Source organism: Vulpes lagopus, chromosome 1 (assembly GCF_018345385.1).
Source record: "Vulpes lagopus strain Blue_001 chromosome 1, ASM1834538v1, whole genome shotgun sequence".
Classification (NCBI taxonomy): domain Eukaryota; kingdom Metazoa; phylum Chordata; class Mammalia; order Carnivora; family Canidae; genus Vulpes; species Vulpes lagopus.
Genome location: NC_054824.1, coordinates 23,992,542 through 24,006,278, shown reverse-complemented (window position 1 = coordinate 24,006,278; position 13,737 = coordinate 23,992,542). Strand labels below are relative to the sequence as shown.

The 13,737-nt window shown below is 38.1% G+C and overlaps 1 protein-coding gene across 4 annotated transcripts in view; it reads right to left on the bottom strand.

Moving 5' to 3' along the window:
- Positions 1-13,737, bottom strand: part of MDN1 (midasin AAA ATPase 1) — a 162,419-nt gene that overhangs the window by 108,576 nt on the left and 40,106 nt on the right. For all 4 annotated transcript variants that reach the window (XM_041757895.1, XM_041757899.1, XM_041757912.1 and 1 more), the window contains 2 exons: positions 13,063-13,123; positions 5,768-5,979 (listed from right to left, as the gene is read on the bottom strand). In XM_041757895.1, the coding sequence (XP_041613829.1) occupies positions 5,768-5,979; positions 13,063-13,123 (273 nt within the window). The remainder of the gene's footprint in view (positions 1-5,767; positions 5,980-13,062; positions 13,124-13,737) is intronic.

Below are 13,737 nucleotides of genomic sequence, written 5' to 3'. Positions count from 1 at the left end.
TCAGTGGCCACCATCTGTGTATACCCCCTGGTCATTTTTCTGCATGTCCATATTCAGACCCTTGTGTAGGTAAAAGCAGGAAATCTGGCCACTGTTTTTCTATTAGAGACACAGCTCTTCTTACAGTGGCACTTTAAGGATGTACAAACACCATCACCTGTTGTCCAGCCTTTATTGCTTGTGGATTCAACCTGATGTAAAGTATATAGCAAATCAGTAACCCCAAGTAATAACACTCCTCTGTTAGTCTGTCTCTTAAAAAAACATCTTAAGATATATTGGGGTGAGGCACGCGGGTGGCTCAGTCAGTTATATGGCCTACTCTTGGTTTTAGCTCAGGTCATGATCTCAGGGTGGAGATGAAGCCACAAGTCAGGATCTGCGCTCAGCAGGGTGTCTGCTTAAGACTCTTTTCTCCTCTGCCCCTCCCCCCATGCTCACTTGCTTGCTTTCTAAAAATACATAAATCTTATTTAAAAAAAATCTGTCAGAGCTCACAAGAACAGTTAGCAAAATTTTCGTTCCAAAGATAGTGGGTGAAATCGATACTCAAGGTGTGCCACCATCCAAGGTTTGGGTGATCCTGGCTCTTATGGTTTTTTTTTTTTTGTCTTTCTTTCTCAAAAGTCAAAAGTCCCCTTTCCGGGGGCACCTGGTTAAGGCTCTGCCTTCAGCTGAAGTCATGATCCCAGGGTCCTAGGATCAAGCCCCAAGGATCTCCCTCTCCCTCTGCCACCCCACGCTGCTTGGGCTCTATGTCAAATAAATGAAGTCTTACCAAAAAAGAAAGAAAGAAAGAAAGAAAGAAAAAAAAAGACCCCTTTTTTTCCAACTAGCTCCATGAGTATGTACTGGTGAAAAGGGCTTCAGCTTTATTGATGTTACCACAGTATAGTGAACTTCCTTGTATATGGTTACAAATTAACATTCTTCCCTTTTCACAGATTTTTTTTAGAAAAATATCACAATCGCTGCAGCCCTGGTGGCTCAGCAGTTTGACACTGCCTTCAGCCCAGGGCCTGATCCTGGAGACCAGGATCGAGTCCCACGTCAGACTCCCTGCATGGAGCCTGCTTCTCCCTCTGCCTGTGTCTCTGCCTCTCTCTCTCTCTGTCTTTCATAAATAAATAAAATCTTTTTTTTTTAAGAAAAAAAAAATATCATAATCCAACATTGTTTCTTGTTAGACTGAGTTTAATTGTTCTGGACCTTAGGTAAGAAGTTTGCTCCATATCTCACAAACCAATCTTAGTCTTCAAAATAGGTCAGTTCTGTTAAACAGTTGTCAGCTCAGGAGACTGTCCTGCAGGTGGGCTCTCAAAGTTAGACCAGGTAAAGATGCTTTGTAAGCAAGGTATCTGTAAGCACGGTATCAAGCTGCTATTTCCAAGGGGCTTTATTGGCTCCATAAAGTCAACCTACTTCTTTAATGCTGTCTGGTCACATTTGAGTCTATGCATTTCACCCTCTAACACCCTCAAATATGACATTCCAGTCAAAGCCTTGGTAATATAACCAATGTTTCCAGTGGCATCCTATTACACGGAGAATGGATTCTTAGAGACCTTATGCTAATAATTATAATATATGCCACGAAAATATAAGAATTTTCAGAGAATTTCTGAATTCTGGAGGAAAAAATAAATGTTTCATATTTTTTTTACAAAGGAATATTATATTAAATTCCTGTGAGTCATAGCTGAAGAGAAAAAGTTCCCTTAAATCTGTAAGAGCAAATATTAGAGAACCAGAAATATTTCAAACAAAAGTCATAAAAAATATATAATCATTTTTCTCAGTTCTTTTAGTCCCATGTTATTCTGTTTGAATCTAGTTCTTTAATTAGTTCAGAAATTTTTACCTTGTTCAGTTTTATCATCTTAAAGGTATCAAAAAGCCTTATTTGTCAAAAGTCCTTTCTATGAATTGCCTTTAAGCTGAAACATACTTGCAAGATCATCAACAATAACTATAAATGGCAAAAGGCTCAAAAATGGCCATGGTTAAAGATCTGATCAGAGTTCATTATAATACAGTTGACAGGGAAACATAATTATTACTGGGCACACAACATTTTAATAAGTAGAATTACAAGTAATGTACCAAGTTATATTAAAATCTTATAACCTGGGATGCCTGGGTGGCTCAGTGGTGTAGCGCCTGCCTTCAGCCCAGGGTGTGATCCTTGAGTCCCGGGATTGAGTCCCACATCGGGTTTCCTGTGTGGAGCCTGCTTCTCTTCTCCCTCTGCCTATGTCTCTGCCTCTCTCTCTCTTTCTCTCTCTCTCGGTCTCTCTCATGAATAAATAAAATATATTTTTTTAAATCTTATAACTTAAGAAGGTTTACCATCCCTTCTTTGACAATGCTTCCATGTAATCTGACATAACAAACAAGCCTAATTAGTAAAAAAGACTTCATTTAGAAGTTGAATTTTGGGAAATTTGTCAGAAGTATCAGAAAGTTTTGAAGCATATGCCAAAAATAGGATTATAGATCATTACAAAACTTAGTAACCTATTTAGCCAAGGCAGCAATAAGAGATTCTAAAGGTTACAGAATACAAATACAGAAAGTTACAGAATTGTTAGCAACACTGAGGACTTTTAATACTGAGAAGATGCAACTTTCTTGAGTAATCAAGGATTTAATAAACACAAAACACAGAAATTTGTTTTTCTAAGTAGATTAAAGATAAAAACCTGTTTATAATTTATTAGACCAATAACCTAAGGAAACTGTCATTTTAACATGAAAACCTAATTCCAATTTGATGCTGGTATACTTCTGATATTAAAGATTACTTGTTCCAACAAATGAATTCTTTAAAAATTTAGAGTCCCTTCCTTTTTCCTGTCATCTCCCATGCTGACATACACTTATCAGGATAAGGATACTCAGGACACAGCATGGATCTGAGTTCTTGCGGTGGGTGTAGTGATGTGCTGACCAGAATCTCCATCAGAAATGAAGGACTCTCAGCTGCAGGGGTGCTGCCAACAGTCCTCAACTCTGAAATGCCACTGAGGATGGCCTTGACTAAAGACAGCTGCCTTACCAAGGGCATGCCCTCTTCCCAGGTGGTCACATCCAGTAACTATTATAAAAGTCCAGTCCCAATTTTGCCCCAATTTAGGATGGTTCTGAAGGGGCAGCCCCAGTGGCGCAGTGGTTTAGCACCGCCTGCAGCCTGGGGTGTGATCCTGGAGACCCGGGATCGAGTCCCACATCGGGCTTCCTGCATGGAGCCTGCTTCTCCCTCCACCTGTGTCTCTGCCTCTCTCTTAGCTCTCTCTGAATGAATGAATAAATAAATATTTTTCTTTTTTTTTAAAAAAAAAAAAGGATGGTTCTGAAGGATAATCCAAATTTGAAACTCCTCAGAGAATCAGCTAAGCTTCTGTTGATACTGTATCACTGCTCAACTTCTGTCTAATCTTGCTTTCTTACTCCCTTCTCCTCCCCAGGTGTTTATCACTCCCTAATAAACTTAATCTTAGTGCCTACCAAGCGCAAAATTCCTTTCCAAAGATTCCTTTCTCACAAACCTACAACTTTCCTCTTTACATTCACTTTTTGTCCTCAATTTTCCCTCTAAATAACCAGTCTTACTTTCCTTGCATAGTTTTTTCTCTGATCATTTCCATTAATTCTATATATTAGAATTCTTAACTCTTAGAAACCTTAAGTTTCTAGTGAAAACTAAGTAGTAACTAATTGTGAACTGTCTGTTGTACCAGCAGCATTCCTTAGACTGGTGAATTTATGATATTTAAGAATTTTTAGGGATCCCTGGGTGGCGCAGCGGTTTGGCGCCTGCCTTTTTGGCCCAGGGCGCAATCCTGGAGACCCGGGATCGAATCCCACGTCGGGCTCCTGGTGCATGGAGCCTGCTTCTCCCTCTGCCTGTGTCTCTGCCTCTCTCTCTCTGACTATCCTAAATAAATAAATTAATTTTAAAAAAAAAGAATTTTTAGAAATATATGCCTTATCTCAGCAATGGCACAAAACATGTTTACTAGCAAACTCAAATATCTTTAGTTTCTCTGTAAAAGGAGGCCAAAAGCATATAAACCTATGTTTAGTAATTAAGGTTTTATCTTACTTAGAAATGATCTAGAGATTTAGTGTTTTTACTTAACTCATCATTTAACTTAGTAAAACTTTAGTTTTAGGTTACCAAGGACTTTGAAAATGACTTTAAAGTTTACCTATAGACCTTTTCATCTTATTTACAAGTTTGTTCTTAACAGTTATGTTTAGATTACCCACGAAATTATAAAAGACAAAGTCATTCGTCCACGCTATATATATTTAAAAAATTGTATCAATTTATTTGACTTAAATAAATTTGACTTAAATAAATGCTGAAAATTCTAAAGATATGTCTCTTTTAATTAAACCAACAAACTTAAATTATCTTTAATACCCAATATTTTTTCAGATCATATGAACTTGAAAACCTTGGATTAGTTTCTGAGTTTTAGAATGCCCAATTCTTATACACACTCGCCTTTAACTGAAATAGTGCTCCTTTACAAACTAATTTTAGCACTACCCAGAGGTGGAGAAAATATCTCATATTTACAGCATACATGAACACATATCCAAATACACAAACAAGGTACAAACAAAATCTTACAGAACAAATCCAATTACGAGATGGTATTATAATTTACGGATCACTAAGTGGTCATTCTTATCCAAGGTCTAATGAATATTACGGCCAAGCAATGTTGCAAAAAAAATCTTTTTTGTTTCATAAGTTCTTAACTACACATTGCCCAATTTTGGAGAATATAGCCCAAAGGGCTACATTCAGGAATCAAGTTGTCATTTCCCATTTTCCAATTAAAATGTGGCTGATTTTATCCAAAGATGACAACAAAAGCTGCAGCAACAAACCAAATTAAGCCCAGAATACCTCTATAAGCACTGGTTACTCCCTAATATCAGGGCTTCACCAACCAAAGCAAATGGCTTCCTAGTTAACCTTTTCCTAATCCAGCAAGAAAAGGAGGCTAAGAAAGTGAAGACAAATGGGAGAAAGAAATAAGCTCACTAAGACACATCTGTCCAAAGCAAAAACCATTTCCTTGCCACACCAGCTAAATTAAGCACTGAGGGCTGGCAGCACCCAGTCAGGGTAGGGCTTCAGGTACAATCCCTAAGACAAAGAGCCTAGGCAGCTGCTTGAACTTGTAACCAGATTTTGTTATCATCTGGCAGCCCACGAACCACTGGCAAAAAGCTACTGAATGGATGGCTCACCAAATTCATAACTAAACCAAAGTTCATGTCTGACACACAGAAAAGCCAATTGAGTAAGCAGCAAGGAAAGAGATTTACTTAAGGAGGCAGCCAAGAAGCAGCTTATCTCAGGGTTGTAGGTCTGAGCCCCACTTTGGGTATAGATTCCTTGAAAAATAAAATCTTAAAAAAAAAAAAAAAGGGCAGCCAAAGTAAGGAGATGGAACAATAAGCCTCAAATCTGCCTTGCAGGGGAGAGGAGTCAGGGATGTTTAATGGAAAACACTGTGTATAGATTCCTTAAAAATTAAATCTTAAGAAAAAAAAAAAAAGGCAGCCAAATAAGGAGATGTAACAATAAGCCTCAAATCTGTCTTGCAGAGGAGAGGAGTCAGGGATGTTTAAACACTGCAGCCTCGTTTATTAGTCCCGTTAGCCTTGTGGTCACTGGTTTCAATTCTGCTAATTACACCCCAGCCTCATGACCTCCCACTAGTAGTATGGGTCCTATTCTTACCAGTTTCACTCTCTTTTTCATCCTTGTTGACAGCCGACTTGTGCACATGCTGCATTAGTCTGAGGAGATCCTGCCATCGTTTCTGCCTGTAACAGGTCTGAATATGTCCCAAGAACGTAAAGTTTTGCTTCTTAGAAAATGTCTGGGCAAAGAGTTCTTCAAATGCCTCCCGTAAGGGCAGCCAAATAAGCTTATGGTCCACTGGTTTGTAACTGAAACAAAAGATAAATGTAATTCCAAAACTTCTGAGACTAAGAGAATTTAGAAATCATGTCTTAGAATATAGGAATTTTAATCAAATTTAATCAAAATCAGAAATAATACCAAATACTTTTAAAATCTATGTTAAAGTTTTATTTTTTTATAAAGATTTATTTATCTGAGAGAGAGACCAAGATGGGGGTGTGGAGAAGGAATCCTCAGGCAGGCTCTCAGCTGATCAAGGCCAACATGGGGCTCGATTCCAGGACCCTGAAATAATGACCTGAGCCAAAAACCAAGAGTTAGCTGCTTAACCAATAGAGCCAGCCAGGTGCCCCATTTTAAAGGTTTAATTAAATTATAATCTATTTTCTCCACACTAAGTGTTTGAAGGGTCTATAATGAAGGTAAAAACTATTATTTGATAAACAGTATTATGAAAAAAATTGGAAATTCCTAGTTGGGCAGTAAGAGGCATGTCACTTATTTTACTAACATGTTTAAATAAACATCATTAATGATGTATTTTATTAAAATTAACCAAAAAGTTTTCAGGATATTTTTAGAAGAAAATACAACTCTGAAATTGATTAACTTAAGCGAAGTGAACACAGCTCATAGCATCTCAGTTGATGGGGGAATATACTGCTCTTAAAGAGACTCTCTCTGGGAGAGAGTGGGCAGCAACAAAATCTTAGACATTGCAATGGTTTGTGGCCCTCCAAAGCTCAACATTTTATTACTTAGTATTTAGATTCTCTCTTATTCTCTAGCAATTCTCTGGTTGAGGAGCTAGAAAATTAATTCATATAAATTTTATTTATTTATTTAAGCATTAGGCTCCAGACCCAGCATGGAGCCTAATTGCAGGGCTTGAACTCACAACCCAGAGATCATGACATGAGTTGAGATCAAGAGTTGGACACTTAACTGAGCCACTCAGGTGCCCCTCTGTAAATTTTAATTTAATATTCAGGGTTAAGGATGATAATGAAGAGTTGAGAAACACTCCTGTAGCTAAAAGTTGCTCAAGCACCACTAATTGTTCCTGAAAAATATAAGTATACAATTTTCTGTATCCTAAGATACTAATACTATAATTCAAGGACCATGACATAAAGTTTATTTCCAAGAAAAATAACTTGAGAACTGAAATACCAAGTATGCTTCAGAAGAGTCAAGCACAATTAGAGAACACATAGACCCTATTTACTCATTGGACTGTGAGGGAGGAACCATGAGATAAGTAAAACCAAGACCCTGACACTGAGTATCTATCAAAGAGTCGGATTCCAGAGAAAAAGTACAAGAACTTCAAACTCATTTATATTTAACAGCAAGCACGAACACATTGATAAAGACATTTACTCTATTTACTCAACAAAAATTTACTGAGTACCTGCTAGGTGTTAGGCATGAGTAAACAAGACTCACAAGGTCCTGCCCCACTGTAGCTCACAATCTAACGAAAGAGAAAATAAAAAATATACCTACTATAAAATACAAGTAGTGCTGTGAATATAAATAAAGGAGAGAGGGAGAAGAAGGCACTGATAATTCAGTTATGATAGTCAGAAAGGCTTTCTTAAAGATTGGAATTTGAAGGGGATTCAAATTAAGCATGGGGGCGGGGTGGGGGTGGGGAGGGCGGCAAGGGATGCCACTGAGACAACAGCACCTAGGTGCAACACGGAAAAGTGTGTGGCTGGAGCTCAGTGGCAGAGCCAGACAAAGGAAATTATGTCAGAGAAGTGCCAATGCTGGATTATAAAGGGCCTTAGAGATAAAAAAAAAAAAAAAAAAGCCTTTGGAATATACTCTAAATTGCCTGAGAAGTCAATGCAAGGATTTGAGACAGAGAATGATGTGCTTGCTGTCCAACTTCTGATTACACCTTTGAAAGACAATTAACTACTAAATGGAAGAGAGACCACAGGGAAATTAGGAGTACAAGGAAAGATGAGAGAGCTACATGCTGGAGCAAGCAAATGATGATGAACAGTAGAAGTAAGGAATTAAAAAAAAAAACACATTTTATTTAAATAAAATTGCTAGTCTTTAGAATGATAGTACACATGGAACCCAAAGCAAACTGAGGTAGCAGAGTAATGATTAAAAGTACATACACTCAGTACAGACTGCCTAGGTTCAAACATGACCCAGCCATTACCTTGAGCAAGGTACTTAATCCCATGTGCCTCAGGTCTCTTGAGTATAAAATGGGGTAATAGTCTGTGCCTCATGGTTGCCAAAAACATTAGCACAAAGGACTCCAGGGTGCCTGGGTGGCACAATTAAGTGTCCAACTCTTGATTTTGGCTCAGGTCATGATCTCAGGGTCCTGAGATCAAACCCTGCATCAAGCTCCATGCTTGGCAGGGAGTCAGCTTGAGGTTTTGCTTTCTGCCTCTGCTCCCAACCCCTCTCCCCCACCTTGCTCTCTCTCTAAAATAAATAAATCTTTTAAAAATAAAAAATAAAGGACTCTAAATAGTGCCTGGGGCAGCCCCAGTGGCACAGCAGTTTAGCGCCGCCTGCAGCCTGAGGTGTGATCCTGGAGACACAGGATTGAGTCCCACGTCGGGCTTCCTGCACGAAGCCTGCTTCTCCCTCTGCCTGTGTCTCTGCCTGTGTGTGTGTGTGTGTGTGTGTGTGTGTGTCTATGAATAAATAAACAAAATCTTAAAGAATAAAATAAAATAAAATATGAGATTAAAAAAAATAGTGCCTGGGGCAGCCCCGGTGGCGCAGCAGTTTAGCACCGCCTGCAGCCCGGGGTGTGATCTTGGGGGCCCCGGGATCGAGTCCCGCATCAGGCTTCCTGCATGGAGCCTGCTTCTCCCTCTGCCTGTGTCTCTGCCTCTCTCTTCTCTCTCTCTCTCTCTCTGAATAAATAAATAAATCTTTAAAAGAAAATAGTGCCTGGAACATGAGTATATGTAAGAATCAGCTGTTATAATTATTACCATTATTAACTGGCCCAAGTTTATTGAATTCATGAAAGTATAGTAGCTTAATAACTACAAATTAGACTCAAAGAAACATTTGTTCATTTAAAGTGGAGCCTAGTGACTGAAAGAGTTAAGTCAATATAAGTCAATTTTACAAGTGATGTAAAAACTGAATATGTGTGTGTGTGTGTGTGTGTGTGTGTGTGTGTGTGTGGAGATAGATACATACATACATACATACATACATACATACACTTCAGGGATATCTGGGTGGCTCAGTGGTTGAGTGTCCACCTTCAGCTCAGGGCATGATCCTGGGTCCGGGATCGAGTCCTACAACAGGTTCCTTGTGGGGAGCCTGCATCTCCCTCTGCCTATGTCTCTGCCTCTCTCTCTCTCTCTCTCTCACGAATAAATAAAATCGGGATCCCTGGGTGGCGCAGCGGTTTGGCGCCTGCCTTTGGCCCAGGGTGTGATCCTGGAGACCTGGGATCCAATCCCACGTCGGGCTCCCTGTGCATGGAGCCTGCTTCTCCCTCTGCCTATGTCTCTGCCTTTCTCTCTCTCTCTCTCGCTCTGTATGACTATCATAAATTTAAAAAAAAAATTTTTTTGAATAAATAAAATCTTAAAAATATACACTTCAGAAAAGAAAAAAAAACTGAACTGCAACACAAATATTCAGTGAGAACCAACCTGACACTTGAGAGAACATAACACTGAGAATGCATGTAAGAATTCATTTGAAAATGGCTAAAACAAAAGAAAATGACTTTCTAAAACTGTAATATGTGAAAGAACAAAAAACAGTACATGCTGAGAAATGATAAGCACTCTTCTTCAAGGGGCACATGGGTGCTCAGTCGGTTAAGCATCTGCTTTGGCTCGGGTCATGATCCTGGGTCCTGGAATCAAGCCCCATGTGGGGCTCTCTGCTCAGCGGAGAGCCTGCTTCTCCCTCTCCCTCTGCCTGCCACTCCCCTTGCTTGTACTTTTTCTCTCTTTGTCAAATAAATTAAAAAAATTTTTAAAGGGGGTGGGAGTAAGAAACACTTTTCTTCGTTTTAGAGTCAGGATTCCAAGTTTATAAGCATATGCACTTCTGCCCTGCTCTCTTCTGAGCAGATGTTTCTACGAGTGGCAAGAAAGAGGATAGGATGCAAGTTGGTCGCCCTTCCCTTTCTACGTGATCTTTACTTTTCCTCCGATTTTTTCTTTCCTTCATTGACAACTTCTCCAAAGGTACCTCTCCTTCTCTATACAGCTGTTTCTCCCTCAGAGGTTGCCTTTCCCAAGATAATCTCCTTCTCAATAGTCAGTACTGTGAACCTGTGCTCTGGGTTTTGCCATTTAGTCCTAGACTTTCTCCTTCTGGAATGATTTTATCTGGTTCATATAAGTCCTCTGTCTCCTTTACTCTTCTTTATGGAGTCTCATCACCCTCAACTCTGTTTGAACTTGGGTTCTCTACTCACAGGTAATCTAAAGGTCTATGTTCTGCCTACCAGAATAACAGGAGCACCTGGCTGGCTCAGTCAGTGGAGCATGTGACTCCTAATCTCGGGGTTATATGTCCAAGCCCCCATGTTGGGTGCAGAGATTACTTCAAAATAAAATCTTAAAAATTAAAAAAAAAAAAAAAAGAGCTAAAATTAAATGGAGGGGATCCTGGCTGGCTCAATCAGTAAAGCATGCAACTCTTGATCTCAGAGTCATGAGCTCAGGCCCCACGTTTGGTGTGGAGTCTACTTAAAGGGGAAAAAAAAAAACCCACAAACCTAAAATTAAATGAAGGAAAAAAGTATACCAAGCTAATACTAATAAAAAAAAAACAAGGGGGTACATATACCAACAAAGATCAGTAGGCAATCTGCATAACATAAAACTCTGATGGTCTCTGAAGCTTAACTTTTACCAAGTGTTTTTAATCCTCAATAATAATCTTCTTAAAACCAATCTAAAGGATCTGGATTCACAAACCAAACTAATTAGGTTTATAAATTTTTTCATTTTTTTAAAAGATCTTATTTATTTATTCATGATACACAGAAGGCAGAGACATAGGCAGAGGGAAAACGAGGCTCCTCACAGGGAGCCCGGTGTGGGACTTGATCTCAGAACTCTGGGATCACGTCCTGAACTGAAAGTAGACACTCAACCGCTAAGCCACCCACGCGTCCCTCTTTCGTTATTTTTTTACAATACTATTTGACACATGCAAACTATGTTTAACATAAGTTATAAAACCTAATAAAACAGATGAAAGTAACAACACATCCCCAAAATAAAGTTATTACCCTTTCTAGATCCCATCTCCCTGCCAACTCTTGAATATTGTTTTCCACTCCCTTGTCTTTTATTTATTTTTTTTATTTTTTTTAAATTTATTTATGATAGTCACAGAGAGAGAGAGAGAGAGAGAGAGGCAGAGACATAAGCAGAGGGAGAAGCAGGCTCCATGCACCGGGAGCCCGACGTGGGATTCGATCCCGGGTCTCCAGGATCGCGCCCTGGGCCAAAGGCAGGCGCTAAACCGCTGCGCCACCCAGGGATCCCTCCCTTGTCTTTTAAAAGTAATTTTGTCTCTCTTATATACAAAAATTCATAAGCAAGGGAATCATCCATGCATCTACAATATGTTATATACTAAAAGATCTGATTTATACTACTTTCCAGTAATACAAAAGAATAGGAAGCAATGCATATTTCCAACCATATAAAAATTGAAGCATATGTAAGTTTTCTGATAGCTGATGCTAACCTACTGACAAGGAAAAATGAATATATATTCTTTTTAGCAAGTTGGCACTAAAACAAAATTCCAGTTACCTTATTCTAATTCTAACCTTTTAATATTATCAATTGCATCAGGACACAAATAAGCATCTTTGTACTCACTATGTTTAAAACGACTTAAAATGGTTGACATAACACTATAAATTCTTACAAGAGACAGACCCAGTCCATGTTCATTTAGTACAAGCCTAGCCATTTATCTTAGGAATACATAACGAGAATATTCCTGCAGACACATATAGTTACAGAATAGAGAGAAATACATAGTAGTATAGATATACCTAGTTAAGTAACAAATTCTATGTTAGTGAAAACACATGGCCAAGTACTTCAATGAGGGAAAGGGGAGATTAAGTGTCAATTAATTGATAGAAGGAAAATAAACACAAGGTAGAAAGATCACCGGGGAAATAAAAGTAGAATTAGAGTAAGAAAGATAAGCCTCAGCTAATGGATCTTAAGATAATATATATTTAAAACATATATATAACATATATATTTAAAATAAATATTTAAAGCATTAAGTACATAATTACTAACATGTGTAGAACAGAATATAAATAATAGGTAAGAAAAGAAAAAGTACCAAAGGAAGCAGGATTCCAAAGTGGCACTCTACTCACAGCGAGGAAGGATATAAGACAAAGAGTATAAACAAAAAGTGCTGTAATGTGGTCCTCAAAAAAAAAAAAAAAAAGATAAATGAAAGGTTTTCTGGCAGACACCATAAAGAGCAAAAAGGACAATAAATTCTACTTCATGCCTTTAACGATTTTTTTAAGTAACTGTTCTGAGTTAATAAGACAGATCCTAATATTGCTCAACATAAAGTATGCCAATAGCATCCATCAGCTTTACAGCTTTCAGCACAAACTAAAATTGTAACTGTAACATATTCAAAAATACCAACATGGAAGAAGGGCATTTTAATGACCTTTATGGGGTCCTAGGAGCAGCATTTAACCAAATAGTTACTTAATGTTTCAAAGATAGCTGAACTGCAAGACAGAGTCTAGCTTCAAGGCATTGTGACTCCAGAATGTAGGCTGATAAATGACTGGACACACAAATATTAGTTGGTTATATACTTGTTTTTTTTTTTCTCTCTCTCCATTCCAGCATGATCTTTGAAAGCAAGAACCTCAAGTGTTCTTTAAAATAAAAAGAAACATCTACACATCCAAGAGCTCTGCAATACAGTCCAATAAATAACCTGCTTGGGTGGGGGTAGGGGTGCACATCTTTGAACCTTTTTCTAAGGCTACTTTTGAACTTTAAATGGAAAAATTATTTGTTCCCTCAAGCAGAACATAAAGTAACAAGAAAATAATTTTAAATCATACTCACCCCCCAAGCAAGTCTGCAGTGTCACTTTGTTGATTCATATTGACAACCCTCAAACGATGGCCTTTTAAAAAGAAAGGGCGAAAGGGTCACTCTGAAAATGTCAAGACTAATTATATCCAGTGTGATCTTTAAGGATGTGTGGACATGAGCATAAGGCAAATCTTTAAGTGTGTATTTCTTCTGATCCTCTTATTTTACTTTCAGGAATTTCCCAACCATTCAATAATTTTCACCTAACCCAGAAAGATATGTGTAAGAAGATTCATTGTGTATTATTGCTGTGGCATCAGATAACTGAAAACAACGAAAAAATCCTTCAGTTAAGTCAATGTCGTCTATAAGTTAGAATTAAATAAACAGCCAGTATAGAATATTATTAATTAGCCACTGGAACAGAAATGAGGTAGTTCTATTTTTAAAGATGCCCAATGCATTTAGGAACTAAATGCAATACAAAGAGCATGATCCCATTTTTTTCAACATAAAACCAGACTTAAATGTTTATATATTTGCAGGCCATAGATTAGAACCAAAAAAGTTAATACCAAGCCATTAATAGCAGTTATTTCCAGGAGGAAAAAATTACATTATTTCCGAGGAAAAAATCTTCAGTGGTTATTTCCAGACAAAGTGGAGTGGTGGCATTTTTAAACTCCCAATATTTTGTGGACTTTT